The sequence below is a fragment of the Phaethon lepturus genome, unplaced genomic scaffold (genome assembly GCF_000687285.1).
Source record: "Phaethon lepturus isolate BGI_N335 unplaced genomic scaffold, ASM68728v1 scaffold22, whole genome shotgun sequence".
Lineage (NCBI taxonomy): Eukaryota > Metazoa > Chordata > Aves > Phaethontiformes > Phaethontidae > Phaethon > Phaethon lepturus.
Genome location: NW_010521020.1, coordinates 350945 through 371799, shown reverse-complemented (window position 1 = coordinate 371799; position 20855 = coordinate 350945). Strand labels below are relative to the sequence as shown.

At 39.5% G+C, this 20855-nt stretch overlaps 1 protein-coding gene across 1 annotated transcript in view; it reads right to left on the bottom strand.

Annotated features, from left to right (window-relative positions):
* The window catches only part of CNTN6 (contactin 6), a 92346-nt gene that overhangs the window by 2292 nt on the left and 69199 nt on the right, over nucleotides 1-20855 (bottom strand). The window contains exons 11-19 of the mRNA XM_010297572.1: nucleotides 15277-15452; nucleotides 14819-14936; nucleotides 13796-13954; nucleotides 13537-13686; nucleotides 9824-9894; nucleotides 6835-7069; nucleotides 6218-6333; nucleotides 4386-4572; nucleotides 412-524 (exon numbers count right to left, since the gene is read on the bottom strand). Of these exons, the coding sequence (XP_010295874.1) occupies nucleotides 412-524; nucleotides 4386-4572; nucleotides 6218-6333; nucleotides 6835-7069; nucleotides 9824-9894; nucleotides 13537-13686; nucleotides 13796-13954; nucleotides 14819-14936; nucleotides 15277-15452 (1325 nt within the window). The remainder of the gene's footprint in view (nucleotides 1-411; nucleotides 525-4385; nucleotides 4573-6217; nucleotides 6334-6834; nucleotides 7070-9823; nucleotides 9895-13536; nucleotides 13687-13795; nucleotides 13955-14818; nucleotides 14937-15276; nucleotides 15453-20855) is intronic.

Here is a 20855-nt window from a genome sequence, read left to right as displayed (position 1 = left end):
CTTCCGATCTCTTTTCAAAGGTCCATTTATGAATTGTCAGAGAGTGAGAGCTTTTAAATGTGTTTTATGCCTGTCTTTAATGCTTAAGAAACTGTTCTCTACTTATTATATGTGTGAAACTCCTTTCCCAAAAGGTTGTGAATGTAAGTATCTTAGATGAGTAAGATTACAAGGGTGAGGGAACAAGAGAGATACAACGTTGGGGACAGAAAATCCCTGTGTTGGGATAAAGAGATCCTACTCTGAATGAAAATAGCTGTTCTTCCCTTTGTATAAATGTCAGCCACCCATCCCAATAACTCCATAAAATCACTGTTTTCCAGGTAATGAACAGTCGCCTTTCAACAAGTCACTGTTTGTACCTCTATTACAAACAACATGTCTGATTAATGAGATAAAGAAATTACTTACTTTGTAGCCTAGCACCTCTGATTCATTCTCCATTGTTTTTACGTGTTCCCAGTTCAAGCAGATTTTGGAATTTGTCAGCTTCCAGGCGATATTTGCCGGGGGTTGACTTGGTGCTTTAAAAAAAACATGATGATAATCACAAGATACAACTAAATATTAATTTGCATAGTGTAATTGAGTGAGCTGCTGACATGGAAGTAGCAAATGCATGGGTGATTCAAATCTAAAAGAGCAAAAAATATTTTCCAGGCCATCATTGCTCTTGTATTAGGCAGAATAAAGATCTATTCATAGCACAAAACCACTTACTGTGAGAATTCATTTTCGAAATTAAGAAAAGCCTGACAGCGTCTGACAGTTCAAGTTATATTTGATAGATTTTGTTTAAGTACTATGTTGTTCCTATCTGTATTTTAATGTACTAGAGAATGTTTTGCTCTATGGATTTCAGAAAAAGCTAAAACTAAGAACAAAATACAAAAGACAAGATTTTCATCAGCCATGAGGACAGGTTACAAAGAGCTACACATTAAAGTCTCCATGTGATCCATCATGAAACACTGTAGGATTTTATAAATTCTCAGCACAATAGGCTGAGAGTAGCTTTTCAAAGGTTTTTTATGCCTAAGTGCCAGACTTTGAAAATTTGCCTAGAAGTGACTGAAATCAAAACCTGTGTGAACATGTGAAGTTGAAACTCTGCCTTTGAACTGTATCTCAGATTTAGAACAACACATTATCCGCTTCTTCATGGTGTGTCCTCCCAGACTCTGCCTGGGAAGATGGCACCGGGGGTGTTAGAGGAAATAAGGACTTGAACAGAATTGAGAAAAAGGAGGAGAGATTTGGAGAAACATGTTGTGAGTATCGCAGACCTGATTTTAAAATGCTTAACTTCTGGGATCCTTCTTTTCTACCTACAGTTCCTACATATTGCTGATTAATGTATGTAACTTGGAAGGTACTGTTGATTTGGTAACACTCCACAATTTCTTTCATTTCCCATGGAGAGAGAACAAATTGATGGTGCCTGTCGTTTCATATCTATCTCTTTCAGGACTGTGGAGAAGTTTAACCCATCCCACCGGTGGGGAAAGGAGGTGTTAGTGGACCACCCAGGTCAATATACATAGATGTCCTTCCATGAGCCATACTGTCTGTGCTGGAAAAAGATTAATTTTCTTTTTGAAGGCATTTATATACATTTACATACATAAAACTGCAAATTTACTTAAATGTTGTTTGAAACCTCTTTGTTGCTTTCAGCAAATACTTAATACAAGGAGTTTGGTAACAAAAAACTCACAAGAGACAAAGGTTGTTTTTGAAGTATCTGACTATGTACTCTGAAAAGTCTTGGAAGCACTCCAAAATGGGTGAATACTGCCTTATTGAAAGCTTTTTAGCATGGCATGTAAAACCATCTTAATTCATAGTCTTTGGGCTGAAAAACCACCACAGCATGATTTTCAAAACAAAATTCTCCAGTTCTGCTATACAGCCAGGGACCAGAATAGGTGGTAATGTAACACTTCCCCAAATCCATAGTAATATCTGCAAGCAAAGCACTGCAAACAGTTCTCAGATCTGAGATTAGCAGATCATTTCCTTAACTAATTTCTTGTAATCAACTTTGTCAAGAATAATAGAAGTCTCAAGTATATGCTTAAGTTTGTTAATTACATTACTCTCATGTTTTAAGTAACACTTGGCTTTGTCGCTCTCTTGAGTTGAAGTTTATTGTTGCAAAGTATTTCCAATATCTTTATCTGTTGATGTATATATTTGTAAAGAAAAATAAAAAGCAAAGACATTTCAGAAATCCATGACATATAAATAAAGAAGCAGAAGAGCTGAGCTTCACAACAGCTCCTAATGGTGCAGTATGTTCATGGAAGGAGAACATCATTTCCACTTTCCTCAATAATCACAGAATCACAGAATCATAGAATGGTGAGGGTTGGAAAGGACCTCTGAAGATCATCTGGTCCAACCCCCTGCCAAGGCAGGATCACCCAGGGCAGGTTGCACAGGAACGTGTCCAGTCAGGTTTTGAAGGTCTTCAGAGAAGGAGACCCCACAGCCTCTCTGGGCAGCCTGTTCCAGTGCCCCATCAGTAAAGAAGTTTTTCCTCATGTTGAGGTGGAACTTCCTGTGCTGCAGTTTGTGCCCATGGCCCCTCGTCCGACCACTGGGCACTACTGAAAAGAGACTGGCTCCATCCTCCTGGCAGCCACCCTTCAGATATTGATAAACATTTATAAGGTCCCTTTATATAAACTACTTTATAAGTAGTTTAAACTTAAACCAGGATATCAGCTTAGCCATTAAATTGATCTTAGATAACTATGTTTCAATCAGAATTGCACCTATTTGGCAGAAGGACCATTTTAGTTTTGCTTAGTCTCTACAATAATGGCATGCACAGAGCACCGTAGGGATCCTGGACGATGAGTAGGAAGACAGAGCTATTACCTTGACGCTAAAGCTCCTGCTGTAGATGCACATTGTTTATATTCTCTTGACATATTATCTCTACTCATATTGAAAGTGTTTGCATCTTTCAGAGACTAGAGCTTGAAATTTTAATATATGATTTTAAATATTAAAAGGCTTATTTTGACTTTAATTTTTAAATGAACCATTAGCACAATCCTGAGTTTGACAGAAGATGAAGTCAATGTAAAACAAAAGTAGATTTATTCCTTATATGTCTTGTCACTTGACTGCCATGTCTTTAACTTGTCTTTCATACATATGCACATATAAATACAGAGAATCATTTCCAAAGATGAGTCTATTTTCAATTAAGAAATTTCCCGCGAGAAGAGTCCTGTTTGTGTCCCTAAGAAATACCTTCTCTGGCTTTATTTTGGTTTATGTTATTTACATTAAATGGTAACTTTTATCCTTAAATCATTTTACAAGTTGGTTCCTGTCTTGCCTTTGAGTAATAGTGTGGAACAGCACATAAACAAGGGGAAAACTGGTGAAAGACAGGAGAAATATTTCTGGTTTTGTGCAAAAGGGCTGATCAATTATTTACTGGGAAAACATAGTCCAAGGAAAGTATTAAAAAAATGGAACTCTTAAACAGTAATGAATTTGGGGCACTCTGGGACGTAACAGATTACCAAGACGTCCTGATTATTTTGCTCTTAGTGAACATTTACTTCATGGGTTCAGTCGTGCAGGATGGTGCTCAGCGCTTCCGCGTTACCTTGGAGGATGACCCCATGAAAGCATTGGTTTCATGAAGTTGTTTCTCACAAACAGAATAGCATATGTTTTTGCTTCTACAATCACAGAAAATAAATTAAAAAAGACAAAACTAAATAGCATTTATAGGAATATATCCCATATGCTACTCTCTGTAGTGCACAGTTTAGAGTTCCCAAAAAAGCACTGTATTTGGAGCATTCAACAGTTTTCTTTAAAAACCCAAACCCATATTCCCACACCCAAGTCTATTGTTTGACCTGTGGAACATCTTTCCTTTATTGACTCTGCATCTCTTTTGAAATCTCCTGAGAGCAAGGGGCCTGCTGTTGCAATGCAAAAGGAAATACTTCCTAACGGTCACTACATCACAGGAACACAAACACCGGTGTTAGCCAATTTTTGAGGTTGGACAGAATTACTTTAGCAGATAAATAGAATAGGGTGGCTGAAATAACCTGATTTAAGTTGATGAGAATTTTGGCTTCCATTGAGACAGACTTGAAGCTAAATATTATATTAATATCTTAAATACCAGAGTCTGCGTAAACTTGATGGTGACCACAAAAATATTGTCAGGGAAGAGCTGGAGAAGTTTCTTAGTCACAGATTTTGTTGCTTAATTTTATGAAGAAATTTGGGATCCAGTTTTCTTTGATATTGCAACATTTAGCAGAGATGGGTCACGGTAAGTTGAAATGTCACTATCACACTTGGGAGTTTGCAACATTTGTTGTATGAATTCAAATACTCACGCGATTTTTTGGTGGTGACATTTACTGGGGTGCTAGAGGGCCCCGTCCCTGCAGTGTTGTAAGCTCGAACTGTTGCAAAATACACTGTGTTAGCTTTTAGTCCTGTGATATTTTTGGCTGTTACATTCCCATTGACTCTGACTTTACCAGCTGTGCTTTCCTTGGGATCATCAGTCCAGTATAAAACCTGAAAAGCGAGGACAAAGAACAGGCAATTCATTGTTTTCCATCAATTACAAATTTGGCTGGGAAGCAGACAGGCTGACAATGAAGATTTCAAGGAATAGAGGATTTTTTTGTATTCAAAGCTAGCAGGAAATAAAACCAAGTGTGAATATTTATAGAGAAGAAATAAAATTACAGAGACTGAATAGCAATTAAGGAAGTAAATTAAATCCTCAACTTTATAGATGTCCAAAAGGAAACCTTTGATAAGATGAGAAATTTTAAAAGCTTCTTTGGTTTTATGGTTTGAACACGTTTGAAGAAAAGTTTAAAAGATACAAAGAAACATTTATCTTGGTCATCTAAGAGGTTTTTTAATTATTTTGTATCCTGCCTCTAGTTTTGATTCAGTGACAGCTGTTCAGACCTGTTTGGTTTTTTCGGTGAGTAATTGATTTAGGAAGGTTTGTGTACTGTACATGACTCCTATAACCTTCATTTATGCATTTGTAACTATAGCACAGAATTTAAAGCATTTCTGACTTGCTTTACTCTTGGTTTATCTTATCTACAAAAAAAATCCCACCAAAAAAACAAAACAAAATGCTTCACTGTGCAAGTAAAATGCCCAGGAATCATATCTGAGGTTACTTCAAAGTATCCCAGTTATTAATACAAAAATCTGCTCCCCCTGCTCTGCTGGAGGCACCTCTGGTCTGTCCTGTGGATGTCAGATGTGGCTGACTCCGGGTTTCTGCTCCCACCGGGTGCTGGAAACCAGAGTGAAGCCAGAAGCAGCACAGCTGGCTGAGTGCCACCGGGGTCTGGCAGCATCCATGCATCCTCGCAGCTCCCCCAGCTCAGAGCCCGAAATGTCTGTCCCTGGACCTGGCCCCGGACTTGATGCCATGACACCAGCGATGCACCCCAGTGCACAGGGCACAAAACCTGTCAGTGAGTAGGAAATGAGCAGATGCTCACTACAAAGAGCCTCAAGTCACGCCAGGGGAACTTTAGATCAGATTTTAGGAAAAATTTCTTTACTGAAAGGATTGTCAAACATTGGAACAGGCTGCCCAGGGAAGGGGTTGAGTCACCATAACTGAAGGTATTTAAAAGACGCGTAGACGTGGTGCTTGGGGACATGGTTTAGTGGTGGACTTGGCAGGGTTAGGTTTACGATTGGATTCAATGATCTTAAAAGTCTTTTCCAACCTAAATCATTCTATGATTCTATGATTATAGGAGGATTGAGAAGCCAAAAGCGCTTCAAATGCACCGCAGCACAAGCTCTGGATAGCCATGACCATGGGTCATGTGCATGCCCCCAAACTATCAAGTACCCCATCGTGCTCAGACAGCCTCACAGCTGTGTAAGAGGAGGGAGGATCAGCTTTGTTTTGTGGAATCAAGCACGAGTCCTTTTATAATAGCCATCACAAATGATTAATCTTGACGTTTTAATTTACTTTACAAAAAGTCTGGGACAGAGCTGCAGTCCTGGTCTGTAAATGCTTGTGATGATCTGAGGTGAAATGTTGCTAATGAGTTGGGTGAAGAGCTTCATTGTCTGTTGATTTGGAAGCAAGGGAGGAGGAACAAGAATACGAATGTGGCCAGGAAAGGGACATCTGTAAGGTGTCAGACACCAGCACCAGCTGCCTCACCTCATAGCCTAGGACCCTGCCCGTGTGCCTGTTCCATGCGATGGGCTGCCAGGAGACCTCCACCTCCACCGCCGAAACGCTCAGTGCTGAAGCCCCCGCTGGTGCTATCTGCGGCTCTGGGTGATGGGAGAAAACACAGCTGGTGGGACATTTGTGTAACCAAAAGAGTGTTATGTCAGGAACTGAGGGAGATTCAAGAATAGAGGAAGAAATTCTGGGAGGGAAGCAGCAAGGAGGATCAGGAAATCTAGTAGCTTTGCTACCCATTTATTGTGAAACATCAGCAAAACTAAGATTTTCAGAGGACATCAGCTGCACTGAGTGGTCTGGAAAGCTAGACCCTCTGAGAGCTACACATTTTAATATCTCCCAATTTTCCCAGACTACTCAGTGGGAGCTCCTTAAGGACGAATAAACATGCTGTCTACTTAAAGCAATTCTGAAAATTTGCCCCATTTTTTTAACTTCAATTTCCCATCTTCCTTCTCCTGTCTCTTGTCAATCTTCAATAATCAGCTTTGAGCAGGTTCCTTAATACCCCTGTGGAGATCTGTCTGGTCATATCCAGGAACTACTGATGCTACACAACCATTAATAATAATAGCAACAGACATTACCGTCTTCTCCTGAGTAGACAATGGATATGGAGCTCAGGGTCCCTTCTCCTTCATTGTTGTAGACACCAACTTTCACTTCAAAAGGAGAGAGAGGTGTAATGCTTTCGTTCCTATAAACATATTTGCTTGCTTCCACTGAAGCCACCACTGCTTTTGTCCAGGTTGTTGAGCCAAGAGGACGAAACATAACGATGTAGCCAAAACCTTCCCCATTTTGTAGTTCTTCTGGAACTGGCTGTAGTGACAAGGCAATCAGTCAATAAGCATTTGCAAGTATACACTGTTTTAATTGAATCTTCATTCTCTGAGTATATTTTAGTGGTATTGATTTAGTTGACTGTGCCTTGGAGAAGATAATAATGTTTGCTCCATCAGTCAATGTAATATTGAAATAAAAATCAAAATAATAAATCTATTGAGGCAATCAATTTAGAAACAAAAGATCTGATCAGCTCCGTTAAAGTTATTCTCTTTAATGCATGAAGTTTTCAAAATTAAAAGCATTTTATTCAGTATAGGTTGTAGCTGATTTTTTTTTCCCAAGGGGCATAGAAGTGCTAATTTTAAAAATATAATTTTTAAAGAAAAAAAAGAGTTGGGAAAGGAGCAAATGTCTACACATTATGTACACACAGTGTGTGTCACCTGTATAATTGCCTGCATATGAGTACAGTACTCATTTTTTTAGCACAAGTGAAAGTCTCAAGTGCATGAATATGTTCTTATTTAAGTTTGTTTAGAACAGAAATGTTAGTGCAAGTCAACATGGCAAAATTAATGTTTCTGTTAATAAAATCTCATGTCAAGATATGTATTAATGACTCATACTGAACATGCAATTATATTACACTGTATCCAACATGAGTTTTTCTTGTTTTCTTGGGATAAAAATTCTTCTACATTGGCTTCTCAAAACAAGAGAACATTTATGAAACAAGAAAAGATCAGTAGTACATGGAGGAAGGAAGCATTTCTCAACAAAACTTCGTTTATTTTAGATGCTAGCATCGAAGTAAGGTGCACGGAAAAGCAGCCATGAAAAATGGTGCAAAAAGAGAGAGAAAAACATAGGGGAAGAACCACAGCCCCTATGATGGTTCCTGGCTCCAAGCTCCTCTCCTGCAGAGAAACTCCTGGGAGCACTAATTGTGGGAGAAGATGGGAGAAGAAAAATCAGGAAGTACACGAAAAGATTTCAAGGCACTTATTTTATTCTTTTCTTCATAAATTCCTTCCAATTCTAATAATAACCCTGGCCTGGCATATATTACAAATGTGTCTTTCCTTAAGTGTTTTACAAACATTGATTCCCCAATATGTCCCCTTCTATCTCTTATCTAGTCCTGAGAGAGTTAAGTGTGAGTGATGATGGTGCACTGGGGTTTTATAAGAGTTCAAGCTACTTTCTAGAGAATTTAATTTGGTTTTGAGGCTTCTGTGGCCTCAGATTTAATCAAGACATTTAGTGAGTTCGTCACAGAAAGCTGCAGAGTTGTGTTCAGTGTTGTTACCTTGGCATAATTAGTATTTCTTCTGACTATTTTTCAGGACACACCATGGAGTCCAATAGGATAATTTGATTGAGATCTCTCAGGTTGTTTTCAATTTTCATGTTCTTCTGCTCCCAAAGAGTAGATCAGTAGAGGAGAAGATGAAACAAAACAGTGAAAGATGCATATGGAGGAAAAATTAAGTCCAGTAAAAGTGAAGTTTCACTCTATTTAGGGCATGGAGAGGGGAAAGCATTGGCAATATTATTTATTTAGTTGGGATTTTTTTTCTTTTGAGCTCATTTTTTTCCTATCACTTCTCTTCCTCCCCCAGAAGCCTGGTTAAATGGCACATTTTTTTAGCATACAAGAGACCACAAGTAACTCAGCTGATGCATAACATCACTTCTAGTTTAATTGAATCCCTTTTCTTTCCTTCAAACTGTATAGATGAGCTTGATTGTTTCTTTGGAAAAAGAATGAAGTCAAGGCAAAGAACAGACTGCTTTCCATGCTTAAGCTGAACTAGAAATCTTTTTTTTTTTTTCATAAAGAAATGTTTTCCATGACTTAAGAAGAGAGCACCATGATTTTGGAGACCCCATCCCAAATTAGGAACAGAGCTCATCTTGTGCAGCCTCTGAGACATCACACCTCATAGTAAGGTACATGGCAAGGATGCCTGGCCCCTGCCCTCCAGGCTGGGTGCTGCTGATGGCATGGGGTAGCTCCTACCTCAGTCAGATGCCCTCAAAGAGAAAGAAGAGATTTAATTGGGTGAGTCACATTAACTTCATATGTGTTTTTCACTGGCAACGAAAAACGCAGAGGGTGGGAGCTGTGTTTTGGGGAGTTTCTCCATAGGGGCTGGAGCCCCAACCAAGCACCTGCCCCATCCCTGCACGGGCTTTGCAAGAGGCTGCCTGCCTTCACCGCGATGCCCGTGGGAAGGCCCTGGGTGGCTGGAGAAGGAGGGCTCGTTCCCACAACGCTTACTTTCCGCTCTCTGAGATGACCTGCGCTCACCCGTTGCAACTTGTAGTACGGTATTAACTGTTCTGAAAATGTATATTCTCTCCTCTCACTGGAGTGCCGGAGAATTAAAGGGCTCATCTCCTTTAACGCATAATAGGATATGTCTTGTCAGCACAGTGTTCCAGAATGAAAAACATGTAAACAAAAGTATGAAAAATGTTAATGCGGGAAATGGCCAAGCAGATTAGTGTGTTAAGCACCTCCTGTACAATGGAGATAAGAGGGTTATACAGACTTCTAAACATCTTTATAACATGCCTCTTAAACTGTTTATTTTTATAAATTGTTCACTATAACACAGAAAACTTGCTGTATATCTTGCAGGCTGCTTTTTCTGCAGTTGCAGGATGAGATCCAGGCTCAGCCAAAGCCAATGACCGAAAGCCTGTGGATTTCAGCAGGGCTGTGATTGCCCATGGACTCTTCCCCATTAGGCAGCTTAGGTTAATTGAGCTAACAATTACCTCCCATGTGATGACCAGCTCAGAACGGCTCCCTCCTCCTCCACTGACGTTAATTGGTGCCACGACAGGAACTGGAGAAGAAAAGACATTGGTGCTTGCAACTACCCACAGCTACTGCTGGGGGTCGAGTCAGCTGGGTGATAAGAGCTTTTCCTAGCTCGCATGCAGCTATTCTGCCTTTCGACACGTAGAACAGGGACTATATTATATAACAGTACCTTTTAAATTAACTGAAATTATGTTTACACATTTTCAAGTTTATAAGGCTGAAGCCACAGACGTATTTGATACATGAGTACCCTGGTTCAAAAAAATAATTAAAGAAGCTAGTAGTATCAAGTATATGACATTATTATGCCTCATCAACTAATTGGCAAAATGATGTTCCATTCAGCCTGTAGCTGCAACACTACTGATTTCCTAATATGCATTTGTTCAGTAAACATGTTGTTGGAGCAATATATTAATTTTTTTAATTGGCTGTATGCTTTTCTTAGGAAATTCAAAACTCTTAATTTGCTTTTCTCTTTCTCCCAACACTGTAAATGTCCAAAAACTCATTGATTAGAGCTTGATTTCCCCAGTGTTGCTCCAGGTGTATGGCACCACAGGTACAGGGTCAGGGTCAAGGTCAAGCAATGTGCTGATGTTCCAGGCTGAAGGCAATTCTTATCACGTAAATGGCTCTTGGTGGAGAGGCAAGGAAAATATTATCATTTCCTGCCTCTTGCTCTATATTTCTATAAACATGCCCACCCCGTTAACCTATGAATATCGGCAGCTTTGAGGAACGGGTTTGTGATGTTGTGGATGGAATTCAGACGGACCAGCCTTGTTCTTATTGCATAGTTTGCTATAGATCTACTTGCAAGGATGATATCATGTTCCTTTTCAGCTGTTGGGGAAGCGTAAAGAAGAAGATAACTCTGGAACTACAGAACCCCCCTATGAGAGGGCATTTGTACCGTTACCATATCCAAATCCTTGGTACTGTTTTTAGAAATTTCAAGATTGTTTTGTAGTTGCCTTCATTCTGCTCTCACTGTCTGAAAACTGGATGTGTTGAGACAGGGCTGAGGACAGGGTGGGACAGTTATATCTCGGAAGCCTTTTCGGAGATTTTGGCAAGTTTTGCCATGTCCACCGGCTCTTCCTCATGTCTTCCAACCAGCGTTAGCCCAGCTCTAGTAGAGGCAGTAAAGGCAACAGCCTTTTAAGTTCACAGAAGTTTATGTGAAACCATTATCACTTCTAGATTCAAGTCCACATATAAATCTTTATCTGATTTCAACCTCTCTGGAAACGTGGAAATTTCATGACAATTTTGTTGTGCAGTCGTAAAAGTGAGTGCAAGTGCAAACAGACGGACTCTTTTGGAGAGTTTAGCATAGGTATTCAATTTTGTCACTCACAATCAATGTCTTTTTGCAAATCAGAGGCAAATAATCTAGAGACTGAAAAGAACGGCATTAAAGGAAAAAAATTACAAAATAGACTTCCAAGCCTAGTGTTTCATTGTTTCATGAAGCTGTTGATGCTCAATTAGTCCATGTGTTAAATGTGTTCAGTACTTACTACATTTGCATGGGGAAAAAGTTTGTAGTACTGCTCAGCAGAGCCTCAACTGGGTCATAGTTGATAAACAGATGAAAATTTACAGCTGAGCGCACCAACAGAGGCTCAGTTAATTCTCAGTTCCGTTTTGATGAAATGCATAGTGGCTCATTTACATCCATAAATCTACTAATGCTCAGATTTCAGCTGGCAAAATAGCTATTATCACAATGAAGTTCAAATTCATCCTTTCATGGCCAGTCTTTTGCTATCCACACTGTCATACTGTTTTCAGTTTCCTATTCTGATAAAAAATTTAAAGATAATCTGTTACTTCTCCCACTGCACAGCAATGTTTTGAGACAAAATGATTTACAGCAGTGAAGAGGTTAAGCAACTAAACCTGAACTTAGTCTTCCTATTCCTTTTGTTAAGCTTCAGACGGGGATACACTGTTAAGAAAATAATATTCCTTGTGCTATTGCCATGATAAATAATATTAATTTTATTGTTTCTCTCTCGTTCCAGCCCCAGCCTTGTGAATCCTTCTAATAAAAAAACCTTTAAAAGATGAAAGCTTTTACTGACTGGTAGGTGGTTTTGAATATCATGCTTTACAAAGCCCCAAGGTAGCAACAGCAAGAAAGACCTTCTCAAGATTAATTTTGACTTCATGATCAATCATGTAATGGAGAACATGATACTCTGCTGGGAAATTTAGAAAATCTGGCCTCTTCCTGTCTCCAGCCTTTCTTTAGCCTTCCCTTTTCACATTGCCCCTTTCTCCTTGCATGTGAAAGCTTCCTGTGGTTCTGCTGCTGGAGAAGGGGTCGTGTACCACTCGGGCATGCATGCACCTCAGCCACGCAGGATCAGTGCATCTTCCCAGGATCTCTCAGGCTCTTCCTTTTGCTTGGGAGCAGTCTGCAATCTGCTTTACTACCACACTGGCCAGGCAGTTCTGACTGCTGCTGAGACCCATCTAAGGTCTCTCTGCATCTGGAAAGCTGACAAAACCTATCAAAAGTGGTGTTCTAATGATCAAATGTCTTTTTTCTGGCATCAGTACTCAGTATAAGTTTTTGCTTCAACAATAGGAAAAAGAACATATTAAATTTAAATCAAGTGATTTAATGCATTTTGAAGTAATTCTGCCTTGGGACAAATATTGTAGGTATTCTGAGGAAAAAAAATGGATCCGCTTTCTAAGGATATATGTATTTTCTTCTGTATAATCTACTATACTGTATTTTGAGTTCTGTCTTGAAATGCAGCTTGCCAAACTTTAGAGCTTGGCAAATGAGATAAACAGAGAAGAGAAATGGGATTGTAAAATCTGCTTCCATTTTACTGCTTTCCGTCCTATAAATACTGATTTTATAGGTGGGAGGGAGTTGATAAGCAGGGGGCTGGGAGAAACATAAAACAAACCAAAGGTTTGGGCTAGGAATAAATTGTACCAAACTGAGTAGGTCAAAGGACTGACAGTGTCGGTCATCCAAGAATGAGTCTTCTTCCGACGAGGTTCCAAGTCCCAGAAGATAAATGTGTAAAGGTTAGACAGACAGATAGTAAGGATCCTGTCCTGGAGTCAGTGGAAGCTATTAGTTTCACTGAGCTTTGTATGCTGTAATTTATTTCCTCCAGTTAAAGCCAATATCCTGTCCCCACTGATGCTCAGATATCAAACACCCTCTGCAGCAAAGGCATTACACGCTTGTGCTAGGATACGCCAGACAGTGGGCTTTATCATTTTCTATGCAAGTCCCTGAGCAGGGTATAAATGCAGTTATAATTAGAAGAAAACAAATGTTGCTCCCCAACTGCTTGAATAAAAGCTTGTGTTCAAGCATGGGGACTAGATATATTTTGGGACATATCAAAGGGAGGAAGCGTGGGCCAGCTCCAGACTTTATTGCTGGCCCGAGTGATCTCCAAACCAGAGAACAAAGCACGTGGTACCTCAATCATCTCCAAGCATCCCTTGAACGGGTAGTGCAAGTCTGCTGTCACAAAGCCATAGCAGCCACAGACTAAAATGCCAGACAGATATGTAAGTGACCCTGCAGGAGTGAGCGGCTCTGCTGCAGTGAAACTCTCACACTCGGGAGCTGGCAACATATCTGTGTGGAAAAAACTGGCAGAAACCAGGGACTTACCTGCTGCTTTAGTCTTCAGTAGAGCTGATGGTCTGCTTGGCTCCCCAATTCCGACACCATTGCTGGCAACCACACGAAACTCGTACTCAACCCAAGGGCTTAAGTCAACCACTGTAGCCTTGTGAGTCCTGCCATTAATGACTTCAGGAACTACAGGCAAAATAACCATGCCAATGACAATATATTTTTGGAGTAATTAATCATATATGCAAATTAATGGCATATGCAAAAAATACATGGCAGCTCTCAAACTGCTTACCTGTTGAAACGGCCTGCCATCCAACTGAGAAAGGAGTCCTTGTCTGAACACTGTAGATCTGGATTGGACTATTGTTATCTATTCCAGACTTCCAGGATAACACAGCAGTAGTGCTAGAAATATGTTCAACTTTGACATCTTCTGGTGGACCTGGGGGGCCTAATATCATTAGCATTTTAAGATGAAGGTATTAGGAAGAGAAGATTCATTGCTGGGTTGGGTTGGGCAACTCTTTCTTTCTCAAGTCGGTGGATTTATTCATGAAGCTGCAGTTTCATAAAAGCAGCACAATCTCTAAATGATGGCTTTATGCCAGTATTACATTTTTCTGATTAATGAGGGGTTTTGAGTCAGGAAAATGAATGTCTTTTTTTTACTAATATGAAAACTACAAACAAGAGAATGATTTGTTTTTGTCTGACAAAGTTATCCAATGTGTCTTTTGTTGAATCATCCAACACTCTCAGAATTCCTATTGAATTTAATCAAAACTGAGGTTTAGGAAGAATGCAAGACGGTGCACTATACAGATATCTGGTTTCTGATAAGGTTTAGAGAATCTGCTCCCATCACATCATTTCTCTTGCTGTTAGCAGTAGAAAGATTAATTAGGTGACCATAGAAAATAATTTCCCATATTATCTCCAAACAGTGGAAAGGAACCAGGTCTCTTGTTTTTTTCCAGCCTGCGCAGTGACCCAGAGATGCCCAGCAAGGAGCCGGTGACAGCAGTCTGCTGAAAGTAGTGGACTTCCCTATGCCCTGCCATGTTGACCTCTGTGGCCAGAAAAGTTTACCTTCCAAAAAAAGCCATGGCAGAATTGCACAGATCTCCCTGGGTTAGCTGCACGTTAGGATCGTGCTGGAAAGAATCTCAATCCAATTTTGGGGCCAAGGGTACAGGATATATAGCATTTCACTACTGAAATGTTGAATTGATATCCTAGGAACCATTTAAACAGCTGATGTTAAGAATTTCTAATTCCTCCAGGAGATATATGTGTTGACATTTAACAGACATACCTCTTACAATTATATCTACTGTTGCAGATTGACTGTCTAAAGTTGTTTGTACCGTGCACACATATTTCCCAGAATGATGTAGCTGAATATTTCTTATCATCAAATCCCCAACGGATTCCTGGAGATACAAAGAAAGCAAACTAATCACCCACAACAGGCTTTCCTTACTGGACATTTTTATAAATTGCTCAATATTAATAAAAAAATCAGCTTTTAAATTAAAATATGCATAGCTATCATCAGTTTCTTTCATGTGGACATTTTTATTATGGCTTCACAAATAACTCAAGTGCCTTTATGAAATTTAAGAAAGAAAAATAAATGGCTGCAGCCCTTGTAAAGAAACAGTGATTTGCCATGCATATAAATAGCGATGGAAGAATTATGATAAATATTTGTGTCATCTAAAGACTGTGGCAAACAGCTTCATTAAGCACTAAGGAGTTTAAGAAACTTACTCTTCCAATTCTTTCAAAATGATGTATTCCTCTATTAAAATCAATTCTATCGCCATTGAATGACCATGTGAACACCACATCAACGGAGGGGTCGTGAGACACCTGGCATGGAAGGACTATGCTTTCTCCAACTGTTACATCCATATTAAAAGGAGGAATAGTAATTACAGTCCTTTCTGTGGAGACAAAAAAAACCCTTTCTTATTAAAATGCTTATAAAATAGTAGATCTTGAATGCATTTTGTACCATTTGTGAAATGATTTAAAATTGTCCCAAATGTTCCATAATAAAGAAAATTGTATCTAATATGGTGATGATTTCAGAACACTCTAACCCGTGTGTAGCCTATTACTTCTGTAGTATCAATACAACGAGCACGCTGTGTGCCTCTGAGAGCGAGCAGATGTCAGAGGCAACATGCGAAATTAGTCATATATTACTCTGTAAATAGGTATGATTTCAGCTAAAGAAGCGCAGGCTTCATTATTAAGACTGTTAAAAATATGCCCACGGTTCTTCAAACTTGAAAATCTCTCCTTGCAGGAAACTGCAACAAAAGCAAAAGTGCTCCGTCTCCTCTTACTTTATACATTGAGGTCCTTAATCTGTGTGAGTTAGTGGTAGTTTACTGCAGTGCTGCTTAAGTTACAGCTTCAACGAAGATATCTTCACCGGCAGAAAAACTATTTATGTAATCTTTTTTAACCCCTTACACTGAGAAATGAACTTGCAGCTTTTATTAAGGGAAGTAGTAGCTCGCTGAAGGGGAAAGAAATAGGTTTATATGGCACTTTTGTTGATATGGCTGGCAGATAGATCAGGTATAACAACCACTTTGGTGTAAGCAATTCCCTTAAATAAAGCTTTTGTGCATGAAAATGTTATAAAATGGTGAGGATTTAGAGGCATGTGAATAAAATGAGTGCAGAATCTATTCAACAATATTAATAAATTCTGAAAATAATGCGAGAGGTGGAGAAGAAAATTTGCCTGCGCTTAGTTCATTGTTCATTCTGGCTTAACCCTATGCGTTAGAAATGTAGTTGAAAATTCAGAATTTTGGTTTTACCAAGGCCTTGGTTCCAAAGGGTTGATGCATGAAAGGGCATCCAACCCCTTACCTGCAAACACATTTTTATTCAGATTGTCACCATCATCGCAGTAAGTGATGAACATGTAGGTGTAGACAGGCAATATGGGCTGAAACCTGAAGGGCCTCTTCCCAGTATCTGAGCTGCGCTGGATGAGTGACTGTTATGACAGTGGTCAAGTAGAAACAAAGCCGAATGCTGCATTTTCTGCTAACCTTTTAAAATAAAACTGGTTCTCACTAGTTTCAGTGATACACCTGCTGTGGGAGTCAGGTAACGTCTTCCAAGGGAAACAAAGAAAGAAGTTGTCTGATTTTTATTGCTATAGACAAATTAGATTTTTTCTGATATTGTTGAGAGAGTGTCAGAGGTTCTCATCGTGAGTTAGAGCTCAGACTTGGAACATGCTTTCTTAGATTTCTCTGTGTACTTTGATTGCTGTTCACAGCCATGTAAAACTATCATTGTGGCAGCTCCATCAGTTCGTCTGAAGTCAAGGACTGCAGAAATGTGAAGGCCTCAGATGACTGTCTTGAAGATACTCGATCATTAGGTTAGAGAAATCTCTTCCTCTCCCTGGAAGCAGTGTGTCAGATGCAATAAATTCTACATGATTCAAGGGCCATATTCTTTGCTGGCACAATTCCACAGATTTCAGCACATGCTGGCAAAGAACTTGGCTCCATAAATCCCAAGTGAAGTAATTCCATTGTGAAATACAGGTAACTTTTATAGGATAATTTTGAAAAGTATCTGGGAACTACAGAGAACCTCCACAAAGTTTTGTTTCCTTGCTTTTTCTCCTGTACTTCTTATTCCCACAGCTGAAATAGAACTGCATGAATAACACTTTGAGGAGAAAAATTCTATTACTTGCATTATATTATAATGCTGTGTATGTTAAAAGAAGAAAAAATAAATAATACCCTGGTATATGTTAAAATTGGGAAGTTGCTTTTGTGACAGTTGGAATTTATTTTTGCCACTAGCAGGTGGAGAGACTTGATCTGCTGGCCTGATACGGTCCTCCAAACTTGGAATCTCTTCCTTCAAACCCCTCCTGTAAGACTCCCTACCTCCTTAAGCCTTTTAACCGTGTGCATCTCTACAGTGAGCTTTTAAAGTGAACGAGATATGGTATCGAAGAAACAAAGTCTTCCCCAGAACACCCCAATCAACCTCAAAGTGGAAATTCTACATTGCTCCTAAAGTCCACGGTATGCTTTCTCCCAGGCTTCACTTGGGTTTTGTCTGCTCTGCGTTTGGCTGTGCAGGAGAGATGTCTCCACACATATTCTCTCAAAATGCAAAAGGTTACGCCTGGTTTACAAGAGGGTGTTGAAGGGTCTGGCAAGTCGCCTGGGCTGTCCCTCACCTCCTGCAGCCCCTGGGTCTCACCTGTGCGGGGGAGCTGGGAGAACCAGGAGGTGGGAACTGTCTCCTCCGACGTAACTGCAAGGTTCACCTCCAGAGCTCCAGCCTCCCGTACGGTGTAACCGCCCCTGGGAAGGCAGAGGGATGGCCCTAATAAGGCTGGTTTACAATGTCAACCAATTAGACAGGCAACAGCATGTTTCTCGAGCCTTCCTTTGGTAAGGTCAACATCTGGATATGAGTAAACAGTGGTTACAGCGTTCAGCTTCCCAGCCCCTTCAGATAGACCCCAAAGCCTTGGATGAGCTCCTGATGATTGCTGCCGGGTATAAACTGCCGGTGGTACTTTGTCTGTCTTGCTTAAAGCTGACTTGGACGTATCTGTTTTGCACCGCTTTGATGACAGCCTGAAGATACCCTTTGAATCGAGTATTCTGCTAAAATTCCAAATCAAGGCACTTATACCAGGGAAGAAATGCACCTTTTCTGCTGTAGTTCATTCAGCATTAATAAACTTTGTGCCACTACTGAATTTTCCATGTGTCACGTACTCCCTGTCCTTCAAATTTCTTTAACTTATCTATCCTTCACATGACCCACATCACCTCTACTGCCACAGGACTTAATGCCACCTCACTCTGTAACTCCTGCTTCTCTGTATTGGATGGTTGGTCACCAGGATCAGTGCATTTTGACTTTTCTACAATGCACTGTGTGCAATTACAGCATTCTATAAATAAGTAAAATACTATACATAAAATCAATTTATTTCTATGGAAAGGTCGAAGTAAGACTAAGCAAGAATGATACAAACAGGATTGCATAGAACTTGTAATCAGGTTCAATAGTTACATTCTAAAATTCAGAGAATACAAATAAAAAATGTTGCCCTGTTTTTTGTAAAATCTTTAAGCCTCCCTCAAAGCCAGTGCTCTATTGTACCAGAAGGGTCATTAGATCCAGCTGGTTGTAATGAAACTGGCTGGGAATTTTTGAAACTTTTCTTCATCAGAAAGTTCCAATAATATTATGGTTGCCTCATTAGGTCTGTCATGTAATTTCTTGTGTCATTATTTGATCACACATTCAAAGAGATCAGAAATGAGGCATCTGCAATCCTGTTATAGAATGCTATTAGAAGGAATAAAAATTACAGAGATCATTTATCTGTTAAAATCTATGGAATGCCTCCTGGGGGAAAAGTGTTTTGAAAAATATGCATTCGAAGGAACCCTCTAGTGAACCAGTATTTTGGAATATCAGCACATAAAGGTTTCTTCTTATAACACAACAAATCCCAATAGCTATATGCTGTTAGTAGTATAAGAAGTCTACTTTCTTTTTGGCGTGAACCTATTTGCCTCCACCAAATAAACATTGAAAACTGTCCTTCTGTGAATTATACTGTATTTTTGTGTGAGGTGTCGTCTTTTAATAGTGTTAGCAAAAAAATCCATTTTATTAGGGTATTACCACCCTCTTGTATCTCTCGTTCAGCCTGCTCATATCCAGTGATACCGCTCACGTAGAGTGGTTCAGTTGTGTGATATTTCTGTGTCTTTTATGGGGCTGTCTTCAACACTTCCACCTCAAATACTTTTAAAAGCTTCTTAAAAGCTCTTGGTTCTACATTATCTATCTATCTTGCCTAGCAACTGCAGACATGCATTATATGGCAAATCCCATTCCAGAGAAGAAAAGAGATAAGATGATGTGAGTGTTGGAGGTATAATAAAGACTTCTCACACAAGGAATAAACAACTCAATGAGCAGCAATAAACTTAATTTGCACATTAGATATGCTTTTCCAAGTTCTGACATTTCAGTTGAAAATAATGCTGAAGCAATGAGGCCTATAATTGAACAGCCAAAACTTCTCCAGAGGGGAAACAAAAACAAATGTTCCCTGCAAACGAGATCATTTTTATACCATGTTGTTACTCAGTGTTTTAATAAACTTCATAAATGCAAAAAAAAAATTTTTTTTAATGTTTTGATGTGATTTTCCCATATTGCTCCATTAGGGTGTATGCGATATGTGAAATGGTATATAACCTTAATGAAGTCAGAGCGCCTAAACCCTAAACTTCTTGGTTTATTCACTGCTAGCTGTGCTGTAACATCGCCTCGGATTACATGTTGCACTGCATCAATGCTAATCGTTCTTTCATAATATGAGTATGAAAAAGAGTTTTGCCAGATGCAGTAGGTTAAGGATGAGGTCATGCCTGCAGGCTGCAGTAACTGTTCTGAAGTCATTGCAAACAAGAATATTAACAAAAAAGAGAGAGTTACAAATTACACTTAATGATGGGCTCTTCTTGTAAGAAGAAGACATTACTGTTAGCTGTTTTGCAAAGCTGATTAATATGCTTACTATAATCTCAGAAGTTCCACTTTTAAACTTGTTCTCCTCATTTAAAACCAACAAATATGAATACTTCTATAAGAAAAAGTCTGTATTGAAAAGATTGTTTGGGAGCAAAGAAAAAAAAAATACTAAGTTTGCCTCAGTTTTCCTTCTATTTTTTTTCTGTCAGCGATCAAAGATCAGAGCATAGTCATTTCATATCCTGCTCATAGGTATACCTATACAAACAATATCTCTTTTCATGTCCTCCAGCTCTGGACTAGTCTACCTGAGCGACAAGTTTGTACAAATTCTTTTTACTAACGGAGATAGAGCATCCATCAGCACAGCAAAATCCTGAAACGGAGCACTGCTTTGGACATAATGTTCTTTAATGTGTTCCACAATGTATTTAACTGTGTCTCAAAGAAGGGTGAAAAATACTGCAAGGGAGACAGCCCGCTGCAGAGCATCGCTGGATTGGGACCGGAGCCAGAGTGCGCGGTTCCACCAGAAGCTCAGCCCCAGCGCAGACAAAACTACAGCTTTGGAGGGAAGAAGAATTACAGCAAACGTGACCATATGATATGATATTTCTCCTTGCCCATAACATGATTTTCTGGATGTTTAAACGGATAATCACAGGATGGCTGTTAGGGAAGTTATTTATACGCCTCCAACTAAAGCATCGCAACATCTACAAACAAGACTCCTGGCCTCACCAAGGTGGTCTGAAGAGCTGCGTTAGGCGTTGGTGTCACCA